Raw genomic sequence first — 15,538 nt, 5'->3', positions numbered from 1 at the left:
GCTTAAGACTCTTATCATTCAACCCCATCCGACGAAATGTCTCATAGTAGAGGATGTTGATGCTACTGCCTCCATCCATGACCACTTTAGTGAATTTATATCCACCAACCTGAGGCGCTAATACCAAGGCCAAGTGACCCGGATTATCAACCCGGGGAGGATGATCCTCTTTGCTCCACACAATAGGCTGTTCTGACCATCGTACGTAATGTGGAATCGCCGGCTCAACGGCATTGACAGCCCTCTTGTGAAGCTTCTGGTCCCTCTTGCACAAGCTAGTGGTAAATACATGACATTGCTCACTATTCAACCGTTTTGGGTTGCTCTGATATCCGGACTGTTGTTGCTGATTACCTTGGTCGGGTTGTGGATTATAACCTCCCTAGTTACCCGTATGACCCTGACCGTGAAAGCCGCCTCCACCTGAACCGGCGCCCGAGCCATGAAATCCACCTCCACCTGAACCGCCGCCAGGGCCATGACTTCCATCAAATGCATTTGAATTTTTAAACGCCTTCATGATTGTGCAGTCCTTCCACAGATGGGTGGCTAGCTTCTCCCGGGTGTTGTGTCTTGGACAAGGTTCATTCAATAGTTGCTCAAGGGTGGGACCTGACCCGCCCGACCGAGGGGGTTTCCTACCCTTGCGCCGTTGATTGTTGCCCTGTGCATTGGTGTTAGCCACAAATTCGTCAGCCTTACGTTTATTACCTCCTTGATTCGCCAGGTTATGCTGGTGACCCTTGCCGTTGCCGTTCTTCTTTCCCTTCCATGCCTTTTCTTCATCAGACATAGGGTCCTTGGTACTATCAGAATCAGCATACTTGATGAGAGCCGCCATCAACTGGCCCATGTCATTGCAGTCACGTTTAAGCCGCCCCAGCTTCTGCTTCAGAGGTTCAAAACAACATTTTTTCTCCAACATGAAGACTCCCGAGCCGGCATCCATCTTATCAGATGAATGAATTATCTCTTTGACTCGGCACACCCAATGGGTTGTGGACTCACCTTCCACTTGTTTACAATTAGTCAGGTCCACGATTGACATAGGTTGTTTGCATGTGTCCTTGAAGTTATGAATGAACCGGGCTTTTAACTCCGCCCATGAGCGGATGGAATTGGGGGGCAATCCTTTTAGCCAAGTGTGAGTTGTTCCATCCAACATCATAGTGAAATACTTAGCCATTGCCGCGTCGCTGACCTCCAACAACTCCATTGCCATCTCATAACTCTCAATCCAGGCCCCAAGCTGCAAGTCAGCTGTGTAATTAGGCACCTTACGAGGCCCCTTGAAGTCCTTTGGCAAACGCTCATTACGTATGGTCGGCACCAGGCAAGGGACACCTCCGGTTCTTGTGGCCACTCCTGCCTCAACCGAGGTTGCTGGATAAGCCAGAAAAGTCTGATGAGCCGACTGCTCTGCTGCCAGTTGAACCACTCGCTCAGCCTCTTGTCGGATCCTCTCCTGATCCACTAAGGTAAGGGCTCCAGCCTGTGCCGGCTCATGCCTGTGCGGCCGGTTGCGGCGTTGAGCATTGCTTGACATATCAGCTGAGTCCATATGCCTACAGTAGCTTGGGCTCCGACTCGGGCGAGGGGTTGAATGGATCATGTCTCGACTGTAAGAGTACGCATCCTGCTGCGCCAGAGTTGTTTGAAGAAGTTCTCTCACCCTTCGCGTTTCGATGGCCGCCGGAGAGTCGCCTTCCATCGGGAGAGCCGCCAAACGAGCCGACGCAGCAATGAGGTTTTCCAAAGGATTGGAGTAGTGACCCGGTGGTTTTGGCACATAATGAGGCGGAGCAGTATGTACACGAGGTGGTTCCATGGCGCGTGGCTGAACCGGTGCCCCGGGTGTCGTGATCCGATTTGCCTCTGGCGGGTTACTTGGGCCGGCCCCGGGCGTATGGAAAAGGTTCCTAGGATCGAGCGTCAGAGGTAGCCGCGACTGAGTTTTCTGATGCCTTCTTCTCATGACCTCGTTTGACGCGTTTAGATCCACCGAGAGCCGGAAAGTCTCCGCTTGAAGCTGCTGAGCATGAGCGTCCAGAGCGGCCCGCTCCGCGGCCATTCTGACCTCTTCTGCTGCTAAATTCTCCTTAGCTTGTACCATCTCTTCACGTACGCGTGCCACCTTCGCGTCGTGCTAAACCTTATCCGCCGGCTCCACCATGGCAGTCAACAGAGCTGTCAGCTTATCTGTGAGGTCCATTAGAATCTGAGCTGGGGGCGCGCGGAGTCTCCTGACCCGGCTGCTGCCGACCCGGTGGTTGTTGCTGCTGCAGCTGTGGAGTTCTGCCTGGGCTGCGTGCCTGCCATGAATACTCCGGCCTGATTCGGCGGCTCAAAGGGGTCCAGAATACTGCTGCCATCGGAACAGGCCCCAAGCATGCCATCCTACAGCTGATACAAAGAGTCCGTCTCACCCGTTGATGATGTAGCGTCAGAACAGATGGCTATCTCATCGCCATCCACCGATCCTTCAGAGTATTCACCGCCATGGATGCAACCTACGAAGGCATGCTTCACGACAGATTAAACACAGGTGGACCTCGCGGGCTGAGCCGTTTCGACGAGGTTGGTGTGGATGTCCGGCTCAGGGCCCAATTCGCCGATCCGGCCGATGAAGACATGAATTCCGCCGAAGGGGACCCGGTACCCGTACTCAATTGGGCCGGCCTCGGGGCCCCGGCCTTCGTCATCGATGTAGAGCTTGCCGCCACGACTCTTGGTCATCCGGCCCACAGCGTATCCCTTGAGCCCTTCGAAGTTGCCCTTCGAGAACTCAAATCCACCGTGCGCAAGCCCCACGGTGGGCGCCAACTGTCGTGGAATTGTCACGGCAGATGTCCTAGCAAGAGGACTTAGTCATAGGGCCATCGCAACTAGGAAGCTTAAAGGGGTTAATAGGGACAAAGGACACGAGAGGTCTTATACTAGTTCGGCCCCTTAAGATGAAGGTAAAAGCCTACGTCTAGTTGTGTTGATATTGCTGGGGTTTCGATCACCAAGAGGCTAGTTCGCCGGCTTGGTTATCGATCTCTTGTTTCTTGCCCTAAGCCACCACCGGGTCATCCCCTTATATACACGGGCTGACGCCTGGTGGCCTACAGAGTCCCGGCCGGCTCATAAAACGTGTCCGGCTCGGTGACTTCTTTTACATGCCTTTCTTTACAAGTCTTTCCTTACATACAGCGGTTTACAATATTGGGCCTTAAGCCGCCTCTAGGCCTTAAGCCTTCTATAAGTCTAGTAAACTATCGCCTTGAATGTTTATTGGGCTTCCTTTGTGACCTGCCATTAGGGCTGACCCGGCCCCTCCTAGGCAGGTCATACCTGGTAGTTATATTCCCAACACGTCCGGTGGCGCGGGGAGGAGTTTGCTAGGGTTTATCTGCGCGAGGATTTCGGAGGGGAGCACCTTTTTATAGCTAGGAGGAGGTTGGAGTGTCCAAATGGAGTGCATTTTTCGGCCACGCGATCGTGATCGAACGGCCGAGAGGATGGAGGGGTTTTGGATGGGTTATTGGGCCACTTTGGAGGGGTGTTGGGCTGCAAGACACACGAGGCCTTTACGGTTCCCCGGTTAACCGTTGGAGTATCAAACGGACTCCAAATTGCACGAAACTTGACAGGCGGTCTACCAGTGGTCTACCAAGGCCGCGTGGAAAATCTCGGTCTATTCCGAGAGTGTTTAACACCCGCACATGAAAAGAGGCAAAAGGGGGCGCCGGAGGACATAGGAGTGTCGGATTGCAAAACAAACAACGGGAAAGTGCTCGGATGCATGAGACGAACACGTATGCAAATGAGATGCACATCATGACATGATATGAAATGCATGACATGAACAAAATGCAAAACGAAAAACAAAATCCAACCATGAAGGGAAATCATATCACATCTCCGGAAAAGGCAAGGGTCAGAGTTACGAATATGGAAAGTCGTATCCGGGGCGTTACAACACTCCACCACTATGAGAGGATCTCGTCCCGAGATCTAGGATGGCACCTGAGGGAAAAAGGAAGAGGAAGATAAGAGGTAAAACAAAGTTGCTTCTTTGACAAACGAGTGAGACCAAAGAACCTTGAGATCTTGAACAACTTGAAAGAAATAATACAACAAGGATGAACAAAGTTGAAAACACTCCGTTAGAAAAGAGGAACAAGGAACGATAAGGATCAATTACGACAACACTCCGGTTAAAACAAGATAGAGAGGGAAAAAGAATGGTATAACTTGGACAGCACTCCAATTGAAAAGAGATGCAAGACTTGATAAGGCGAAAAGAATCTGAGCAAAGGGCACAACACTCCGGTTAAATGGATAAGCAAAGGAAAGAACATGATCTTGACAAAACAAGATGATGGGTCGAAGAGAGCAATATCACAATGCCTCCGGAAGAAATGAGAGAATGGAATGGCATGAACGAAGGAGAAAACAATATCTTCTACCTCAAATGAGCTTGAAAAGCATCTTTAGGAGAAGGGTCGAACGGAATTGTTGGAAAACCAACAACGAAAAGAGTAAGTTTGTTGTGGGCTTATGGAAAACATCTCAAAACTATGAGGTGAAATTCTGCCACTAATGGAAACAATAGACTGGATTGAGGTCAACAAGGAGACGAGAAACTATTTCACCGGGACGATAAATGAAGAACTTGGGTCATTTATAAGCACCATAAATAGCAACAAACCTTAGGGAAGGCTTTAGGTGAAATATAACCCAAGATAACTCCAATGAAGAGATTGATGGGTTTAAATATCTCATTCTTGTGAATGAAGAATGATATATTACCACCTCAAAAGATAAGGGAGAACAGTTGCACTCCAGATTGCAAGATGAAGAATGCTTGAGCTCCTCTGAAAAAAATCTTGATGAACGCTTCGAGAAGGAATTAAATCCTTTATGAACCAACATGTAGAGCCTCCATGAAGAACTCCGGTAATAAAAGAATTATCAAATGAAAGGAAAGAGAAGTTAAAAACACAAGGTGAAACCTTGCAATGATTAGATGGATCTTCATGACGAGAAAATTGAGAGAGCTTGGAACTCCAGGAAAAGAAAAGATGAATCAAGTGAAACCGAGAATTTTGATGAACCTCCAGAATAAGCAATTGAGTTTACTCGATGAAACAAGAATAAGAATTATATTATGCTTATCCTTCATCAATTTAGATTGATGACAAGTACGGATTTGGCATACTACTTATTCTCGTAGAAAGGATTAAGAGAGATATAGCGCCAACTTGAGAAGGTCTTCTGCGAACCACCGGTAGGACTGAAGCAACGGATAAATTGATATGAGAACATAGGAAGAGGGATCTTGAACAAACCATCGTAAGAATTGAAAATGAACAAAGAAAAGATAAAGAAACACCGAGAAGAATTAGAAAACGAATGAAGATACTTGAAGGAATTTAGATACAAGTGAACGAAGAGATCATGAACTGACTAGAGAATACTTGAATGATGCACTGGTAAGATTTGGAGAATGATAGCTGAAAGCTGAGAATGAATAAATCTTCTGAAATGATGGGCTCCGGAGAATCAAACTGAAAAGACTCCTGAGTTGCTCCAGATGGGTGAAAAGAATTCTCACAATCAAAAACAATTATGAGAGGATGGCATAAGGCTAGCACCATGAATCTTGAAGAGAATGGAGTAAGATATGGAGGAAAACTCTTCTTCGGTCTTCAAATTTTGAGATTGATGACGAGAAACACCACCATGAATTGTTGAGATACTCCGGGATGACGAATTTAAAGGTTGAGCCAACGTTATAAGAATTTGACAGATCTTGGAGAAAGACATTTGACTGATGACAAAACATTCTTACGTCAAACTTGGGAAAGAATATGAGAGTAACTCCGAGAAAATTAGAAGAGTCGGGTAAGATCCTGGGAAAAGACCTGTGGGTTAGGGCCCACTCAAAAGAAACACCGTTGAACGATTTAAAAGATAGATTGCGCCGGTTGAATTAAATGGCTCAAAAGAGATAACAACCTCAAGATATCTTGAACGAATTAGCAATGGAAAACGTGAATCTTTCGAGATATCTTCAGTACTCCGGAACAAATGGATAGCGAGAGGTGAATAAATAAGAGGGTCTTCGATAAGAACTTCCAACATGGAAATCATGCGAACCAAAGAAAAAGATATGATCAACACCGAAAGCTTGCATTGAAACCACCGGTGAAGGAAAAAAACGAAGAATGATGAACTTGAGGCTCCGTTAGGATCTTCATGAGAATCACCGGGTAAGAACATTGACGAAAAATAATAGAGAGACTTCACATCCATAAGATGGATACTTGATTAAGAAATCTTAGTCCTTGAAGAAAAAGGGTGGGAGGGCGGGAAAAACAAAGGCAACTTGGGATGGATGAAGCAAACACCGTTGCAAAGAACTGAGAATTGATCTCGCGAATGTTGAAATGATCGGATCCACTTGAAGAGAAACACACCGGTTGAAAAGGATTGACATGACAACCTCGATGATCAAGAAGGATTAGTATTCACATAGAAATGAGAGAACACCATTTAGGAAAAGGTATGGATCCAACACTTGACATAGAAGCAACTCGAATACCACAACAAAAACAAAACAAAGGATTGACTTGCAAAATAAGCCGGAAACAAACATATGATAGATCCCATATCGTATCATGTGTCTGTTGGAAGGATATCCTACGTTATACTTGAATTACCACTTATAAACTCCCGAAACTTTCTTTGTATGCAATCAGGTGTTGGGGATACAGGGGAAGCATAATATCTCACCCAAACTAACAATTCCTACATCCAGTTGTATCCATCCTTCAACACATAACCAAGAAACCTTCGGAAATCATTTACCTCAACCTTCGAAAAGCATCCATTATACGAGTTATGGCAATACTCCCGAACTCCCACCCCATACTGGGTGGCATCGAGGTTATCTCATCAACAACAACATAAAAGAGATTTTTGATGTCGGTGAACTCAGGTATTCCAGAATTGCAACGATAAAATTGTGAGGACAACACCTCAGAGCTCAACTCCCCAGGACACTGCCACAACCCCTAAATGCTAGGAGGCACCAAGAACAATGTTCTCGTCACAAAACCATCAGAACGATTCCAAGAAACCCGTGTGATCCTAAAAAAATTAGTGAAATTTGAGAAGAGAAGAGTCAAAACTCTACGTCAGGAGGCCTCACCAGAGCGACGAAGGGACTGAGGAGTAAAAAGAATCCTACTCTTCGATATATATAATCCTATAAGACTCAAAACATTTTTCTAGACTCAACAACACCAACGATTCGATCAAGCAGGGGGCTCCTAAGTCGGGGAAGGCTCTGATTACCAACTTGAAACACCCACGATGCGGCTATATCTCCCACCTGTTGGAGCACGACTTAGGGGCATAACCGCATAGTAGGCATGTCGCAAGAGGGGTAATCTTTACACATCCCATGTACTGAATTAGATAGGGATAAAGAGTTGGCTTACAATCGCCACTTCACACAATACATAAATATAGCATTACATCATCCAGATACAATCAAGGTCCGACTACGCAACCAAAATAAAGACAACCCCAAATGCATAGATCCCCGATCGCCCCGACTGGGCTCCACTACTGATCAACTGGAAACGAAACAACACAATCGAACACGATCTTCATCGAGCTCCTCCTTGAGCTCAGTTGCGTCATCTGCACTGGTATCATCGGCACATGAAACTGTTTGGAAGTATCTGTGAGCCACGAGGACTCATCAATCTCACACCCTCGCGATCAAGACTATTTAAGCTCATGGGTAGGAAAAGGGTAGTGAGGTGGAGCTGCAGCAAGCACTAAGCATATATGGGGGCTAACATACGCAAATGAGAGCGAGAAGAGAAGCAAAGCACGGCCGTGAACTAGAAGTGATCAAGAAGTGATCCTGAAAGCTACTTACGTTCAAGCATAACACAAGACCATGTTCACTTCCCGGACTCCGCCGAGAAGAGACCATCACGGCTACACACGCGGTTGATTCATTTTAATTAAGTTAAGTGTCAAGTTTTCTACAACCGGATATTAACAAATTCCCATCTGGCCATAACTGCGGGCATGGCTTTCGAAAGTTCAAAACCCTGCAGGGGTGTCCCAACTTAGCCCATCACAAGCTCTCACGGTCAATGAAGGATATTCCTTCTCCCAGGAAGACCCGATCAGACTCGGAATCCCGGTTACAATACATTTCGACAATGGTAAAATAAGACCAACAAAACCACCTGATGTGCCGACAAATCCCGATAGGAGTCGCACGTATCTCGTTTTTAGGTCACACCGGATGGGCAAGACGTCGGGTTGGCATAGACCCTGGTTGCCCAGGGGGAGCCGGACATCGCCCAGTTTGGACCAACACTCAGAGGAGCACTGCCCCCGGGGTTTAAAATAAAGATGACCCTTGAGTCTGCAGAACCCTAGGGAAAAAGGCTTAGGTGGCACATGGTAAAACCAAGGTTGGGCCTTGTTGGAGGAGTTTTATTCAAGGCAAACTGTCAAGGGGTTCCCATTCTAACCCAACCGCGTAAGGAACGCAAAATCAAGGAACATAACACCGGTATGACGGAAACTAGGGTGGCAAGAGTGGAACAAAACACCAGGCATAAGGCCGAGCCTTCCACCCTTTACCAAGTATATAGGTGCATTAAAGTAAACAATATATAATAATGATATCCCAACAATAACCATGTTCCAACATGGAACAAACTCCAACTTCACCTGCAACTAGTAACGTTATAAGAGGGGCTGAGCAAAGTGGTAACATAGCCAAACAACGGTTTGCCAGGACAAGACGGGTTAGAGGCTTGACATGGCAATATGGGAGGCATGATATAGCAAGTGGTAGGTATCGCGGCATAGCAATAGAGCGAGCAACTAGCAAGCAAAGATAGAAGTGATTTCGAGGGTATGGTCATCTTGCCTGCAAAGTTCTCCGAGTTGACGTAAGCTTGATCCTCGTAAGCGTACTCGACGGGTTCCTCGATCACGTACTCATCTCCCGGCTCTACCCAAATCAAGAACACAATCAAATGAAACGACAATCAACCACGGTTCAATGCGCAAGCAACATGATGCAAAACATGGCATGATATGCGGGATGTGATATGCAATGCATATGCGTGCTCCAGAAGGAAAAGATTGAACCAGGATTCAACTTGGAAAACAAAGTGTGCAGCTGGAAAGATGAGTTGATTTCAGTCGAAATCGATATAAAGATCACCGGAATCGGATGCACGGTTTGCAAATGGCAAGCAAAACAATAATGGCACAATCATGCGATTAACAGCACAATGCCATCTAGAATGCAACCAGAAACTAAGCTACTGCACTCCAACATAACAAAAAAGCACATGGACGTGATCTACTCAAGATGCTTGACAAAATATGAACACGGAGCTACGGCTAATTCATGCAATAGCAGGTTCAAAAAAGCATGGAAAAAGTGCCAAAGATATCAGCATCACAGACTTAGTGAAAATACTAACATGTCAGGAATAACATCAGGAAGCAATATTTAGAGCAAGATAACAACATGCTACGGGAACAGAACATAGCAATACAAGGCATGGCATGAATCTAATCAAAGCATAGAACAAAAGTCCCTTAGTGACCATAAGCCAAAAAGGATCAGAAGATATGATGGCACCCATGTAAACATAGCAAGTTTCGTTAACAGATTCAGACTTAGCAGGAAACTGGACATGGCAAAAACAGAGTTACGAAGGCCTCTTTGCGCGCTCGATTCACTCACCACAAGGCATTGCATGACAAGATAAGCATAGAAATAGCAAGAAGACATAATCATGAAACTAACCAAGGCAAGATCAAACTCATAGCATGCATGGATCAACTACAACAACCTTGGCAAAATTGATTAACACGTAAACAACCTTCCAGAAACATTTTATAGCAAAAGTAGAGCAAGATTGAGTCATGCTAGGGCACTCCATAAATGTAAACAGGGGCATGGATGGATAGAGCACAATCAGATGTCCAAATCATCCGTACTGAACATACTCAAAAGAAGCATGGATCTCACTGTAGCAACATGAAAACATGGCATAAAAATAACAGTAGGGAAATGACTTAGTGAAATTCTAAGTCCTTGAAATTAGCAATATCATGAGAGCTATTTTGCATGCTTGTGCTAGTCACCGCATTGATCATAAAAATACATGACATACACCCCTGTAAAGATGGCATGGCATAGCCCAAAACACATATGGAGCTCATGACCATAAGATGCACACAACAAATGTAGCAAAAATGACAAATCCTCATAATCTGATAAGAATCAGAACCTAACATTTTATAGCACTCTTGCACCCACGATTTGGGCATCAAGATGGACTCAAACAAGCATGGAACAATGGAACAAAATGAAGATCACATCCAGATGAACATTTTGATTATCATGCATGCAAAACGGAGCTACGGATGAGAAGTTATGACATGTTGAACATGGCTTGAAAATGTCACAGATCTGGGGACTTAGAGGAATTTCACCTCCGCGAAAAGTCAACGCGGGACGGGCTCGACCCGGGATGGAGGGATTCGGGATGGGGGTCGCACGTTTGGATGGGGAACCCGGTGGATCTGGTCCACCTGACCAGATCTGGACGAGGACGGTTCCGAGTCCGGCGACGGCTGCTCAGCGGAGGCCGACGACGACGGGCGGTCGTGCTCCGGCGAGGGGCCGGGCGGAGCTGCGGAGAGCGTGCCGGCGTGGCATGTGGCGGATGAGGCAGGAACCGGCTCAGGCGAGCGGCGGCGGAGGGCGGGCCCGGCGCGGCCCGGTTCGTCCCCAGGGCAGGCCGGATCTGGGCCCCGGGTGGCGCGGCGAAGTGGGGCGCTGGCGGCGGTGACGTCGCGCGACGCGAGTGGAGGGGAGCGGCGGCGGGGTGACGTGTCGTGCTCCCATTGGTCGGAGCGACGTGGCGGTGGCGGTGGACAAGTCCGGCGCGGCACGGACGTGTCCGGTGGCGTGGGGAGGAGTTTGCTAGGGTTTATCTGCGCGAGGATTTCGGAGGGGATCACCTTTTTATAGCTAGGAGGAGGTAGGAGTGTCCAAATGGAGTGCGGTTTTCGGCCACGCGATCGTGATCGAACGGCCGAGAGGATGGAGGGGTTTTGGATGGGTTATTGGGCCACTTTGGAGGGGTGTTGGGCTGCAACACACACGGGGCCTTTCAGTTCCCCGGTTAACCATTGGAGTATCAAACGGACTCCAAATGGCACGAAACTTGACAGGCGGTCTACCGGTGGTGTACCAAGGACTCTTGGCAAATCTCGGGCCATTCGGAGAGAGTTTAACACCCGCACATGAAAAGAGGCAAAAGGGGGCGCCGGAGGACGTATGAGTGTCGGATTGCAAAACAGACAACGGGGAAAGTGCTCGGATGCATGAGACGAACACGTATGCAAACGAGATGCACATGATGACATGATATGAAATGCATGACATGAAAAAAATGCAAAACAAAAAACAAAAACCAACCACAAAGGGAAATCATATCGCATCTCCGGAAAAGGCAAGGGTCGAAGTTACGAATATGGAAAGTCGTATCCGGAGCGTTACACTCATACTATCCACACACCCGGCAAAATCAGAGTCTGAATGGCCAACAATTTCTAGGTTATCAGTTCTTTTATATGTAAGCATGAAATCCTTAGCTCCTTTCATATAACACAAGACTTTCTTTGCGTCCTTCTAGTGGTCCGGTCCTGGATTTGATTGGTATCTGCCAAGCATCCCGGTTACAAAACATAAATCTGGGCGTGTACACACTTGAGCAGACATGATGCTTCCGATAGCTGAAGCATAAGAAACCGACTTCATCTGATCAGTTTCATATTGGTTCCTCGGACATTGAAATGTCTCAAACTTATCGCCCTTAACTATATGACCAGGTGAGGGTGAGCACTTATGCATACTGAATTTTTTCAGTACTCTCTCAAAGTATGCTTTTTGAGATAGTCCTAACGTTCCCCTGGACCTATCTCGATGAATCTCGATGCCGAGGACATACGAGGCTTCACCAAGATCTTTCATATCCAAACTGGATGACAGAAAATTCTTGGTCTCATGTAGCATATCCTTATCGCTACATGCCAACAATATGTCAATGTGAACCTACTACCATTAAACTTAACGTATATGCAGTTGTCCACAACATTTTCGGTGAAACCAAAGGTTTTGATAATTTTATCAAACTTGAGGTACCACTCTCTTGAAGCTTGCTTCAAGCCATAAATTGATTTCTTTAGACGACATGCTAAATGTTCCTTCCCTTCCACAACAAAGCCTTCTGGCTGAGCCATGTAAACATTTTGTTTTAAGTCACCATTCAGAAATGTCGTTTTAACGTCCATTTGGTGTAGTTCTAGGTCGTAATGAGCTACTAATGCCATTATGATTCTAAAAGAATCCTTGGTTGACACAGGAGAGAAGGTTTGCTTATAATCAATACCTTCTCTCTGTGTATACCCTTTTGCCACTAGCCTTGCCTTGAACTGTTCGGCATTCCCTTTGGAATCATACTTGGTTTTGTTGACCCACTTGCAGCCTACTTTCTTAGCTCCATCGGGAACTTCTACTAAGTCCCAAACGTCATTTGAGCCCATAGACTTTAACTCGTCTTCCATGGCAACCAACCACTTGGACAAATTTTCGCTTTTAATGGCTTCCTTATAAGAGGTTGGATCCTCCACCTTTCCCAGATCATTCATATCCTCAATCATGTATGTGATATAATCATCTAATATGGGTTTCTTTCTCTCACGACGTGGCCTGCCCACAGGAGGAGGTGGTGGAGGAGCATCATTGTTCTGAGGATCATCTTCATTACCCGACTGGTGATCCTCTTCACCTTCTGGATTGACATTAGTTTCAGGATCACCATCAGCCTCAGGACCTGAAGTACTAGATTGAGGATTAGCATGAGACGTCACTACACTTTGTAGTGGCAAAACAATCTCTCGGATAGTCGGGGATGGAACACACACCCGTTTCTCCTCAAGATTGACCTCCCTTATTTCGGTGGCTTCGTTATCCTCAAAAAATACTGCTTGTCGAGTCTCCACATACTTTGTGGTGTGACCCGGGCAATAGAAACGATATCACTTTCCCCTATGACGATATCCAATGAAGAAACAACTAACTGTCTTTGGATCTAATTTCGTAAGTTGTGGATTGAAAATTCTAGCCTCAGCGGGACAGCCCCATACACGTAAGTAATTCAAGCTCAGTTTCTTTTCCGTCCACATCTCGTAAGGTGTGTTTGGTGCTGCTTTAGTAGGAGCGAGATTTAGCACATGTGCGGCCATCTTTAATACCTCCATCCATAGGCTGACTGGTAAACTTGCATGACTGAGCATGCTTCGCACCATTTCCATAAGTGTGCGGTTTCGGTGTTCAGCCACGCCATTTTGTTGAGGTTCACCAGGCATTGAATACTGGGCAACAATTCCATTCTCACAGAGAAACTTAGCAAAACGTCCTAGAATTTGCCCATAAGGGGCATGCCTACCATAATACTCTCCCCCACGATCTGATCATACAACTTTTATTTTAGTGTTTAGTTGGTTCTCAACTTCATCTTTGAACACTTTGAATTTGTCCAAAGCTTCCGATCGATCACGTATAGGATAAATATATCCATATCGAGAAAAGTCATCTGTGAAGGTAATGAACGAATCAAAACCATCCCTAGACTTAACATTAAGGGGTCCACAATGTCAGTGTGTATGAGTTCAAGGACACCCGTGGCTCTTACCGCTCCTTTCTTAATCGTTTTGTGTATTTACCTTTTATACAGTCAATGCATTTGTCTGCATCAGAGAAGTCTAATGGAAGGAGTACGTCATTTTTAATAAGCCTTTCAATTCTCCTCCTCGAAATGTGTCTAAACGACGGTGCCACAATTTCGAAGAGGTACTCGTACCCTTCCATTTCTTCTCAATATTACATACATCACTCACATGCAGGATAGAATCATTCAATGATAACATATATAATTGGCCTCGTCTCACACCGAGGCCTACGTTCTTATTACAATAATCCAAAACAAATTGTTTGTTCCCAAACTTGCTTTCAAACATGTTATCATCTAGGCAAGAGACAGAAATCAAATTCCTACTTAAGGTAGGGACATAAAGAACATTATTTAAATGAAGACAGAAGCCAGTGTGGAGTTCTAAGGTGATTGACCCTATGGCTTCAACATCAACTTCGACTCCATTTGCCACCTTAAGTCTTCTTTCCCCCCTTGCCATGGTTTGGATTATATTTCAGTCCTGCATAGAATTAGCAACATGAGAAGTTGCACCTGAATCAATCCACCAAGAGGTAGTAGAGTAATCAACATATAACATTTCATCAACGAAAGCAATTTCATCGGTACCTTTCTTCATCAACCATTTGAGAAATTCTGGACAGTCTTTCTGATAATGACCCTCATTCTTGCAGAAGTTGCACTTGTTGTCTTTAGGATTATCGTCCATCTTCTCCTTTCCTTTATATGAGTTTGATGAATTTTTCTTAAAGAACTTCTTTTGTGGTTGTTGCTTGGAAGAGCTTGCTCCATCGTGTTTTCTCTTGGAGGAGCCAACCAAAAAGGCTTGGTCCTTTCCTTGCCTCTTAATCCTCTCTTCTTCCTCGACAATTCTTGGAGATATCTCTGCGATTGTCCATTTCTCTTTAAGAGAGTTATAGTTAATCTTAAATTGATCAAACTCTTCGGGGAGGGGGTCCAAGATCATGATGACAAGGAGATTGTCATTCAACTCACATTGTAATGCCTTCAATTTGTTACAATCATTCACCATCTTTAAAATGTGAGCCCTAACATCACCATCATTATTATAATTCCCAAGGAGCTTGTGAAAAAGTTCTTGCGCATAAAACTTGTTGGAGCCTTTGAATTGCTCCTCCAGGGCTGCCATGAATTCCTTAGGAGTATCTTTCTTGGGCAGTGCCCCAATTATGTTAGGTGATATGGATGATCTCATCACAAGCATAGCAATGTGATTTGATTTTTCCCATATCTCCATCTTGGAATCATAAGTTTTCTTTAGTTCAGCATTCCCCGTGACACCAGCTGCAGGAGCCACGGGTTTATCCTCCCGTAAAGCATAATCAAACTGATGGATGACTAGGCATAATTCCATCGAGTTCTTCCAACGAGGGAAGTTACTACCTGTCAATGGTTGGACAATGAACGCAGCGGAAGCTGTAATGGACATGAAAGAGTTTATGAGTAATTGACATGAATATGAAATTTTACATTGGCAAAATAAAATAGACATGCCATGTATTAATTTCAACTCCATGTCAAAACACTGTTGGGCAGAAAAAACATGGAATTAAAATATCATACGTGATGACTCATAATAATAAAACAACGTTGGTCCGAATTAAAATCAGAGTCATTTCATTCTCAATTTAGACATCAACATAAGTAAAATATCATTATTTTTGATGTCTAAAAAAATTCATCATGCA

The 15,538-nt window shown here is 45.4% G+C and overlaps 2 protein-coding genes across 2 annotated transcripts in view; one reads left to right on the top strand and one right to left on the bottom strand.

Moving 5' to 3' along the window:
• Nucleotides 1–15,538, top strand: part of LOC125521305 (uncharacterized) — a 200,933-nt gene that overhangs the window by 159,785 nt on the left and 25,610 nt on the right. The gene's annotated exons all lie outside the window — the stretch shown is intronic.
• Nucleotides 14,285–15,243, bottom strand: LOC147959007 (uncharacterized). Its single transcript, XM_087537974.1, has 2 exons — nt 14,439–15,243; nt 14,285–14,331 (listed from the first exon to the last, which is right to left on the bottom strand). Exons 1-2 carry the CDS (start codon nt 15,202–15,204, stop codon nt 14,285–14,287), a joined length of 813 nt encoding a protein of 270 aa, XP_087394100.1. The 5' UTR covers nt 15,205–15,243.

This window comes from Triticum urartu, chromosome 7A, assembly GCF_056163025.1.
Source record: "Triticum urartu cultivar PI428250 chromosome 7A, HENAU_Tu73, whole genome shotgun sequence".
Taxonomy (NCBI): Eukaryota; Viridiplantae; Streptophyta; class Magnoliopsida; order Poales; family Poaceae; genus Triticum; species Triticum urartu.
Note: the sequence above shows the minus strand (reverse complement) of the source record. Positions and strands in the feature narration are given on the sequence as shown.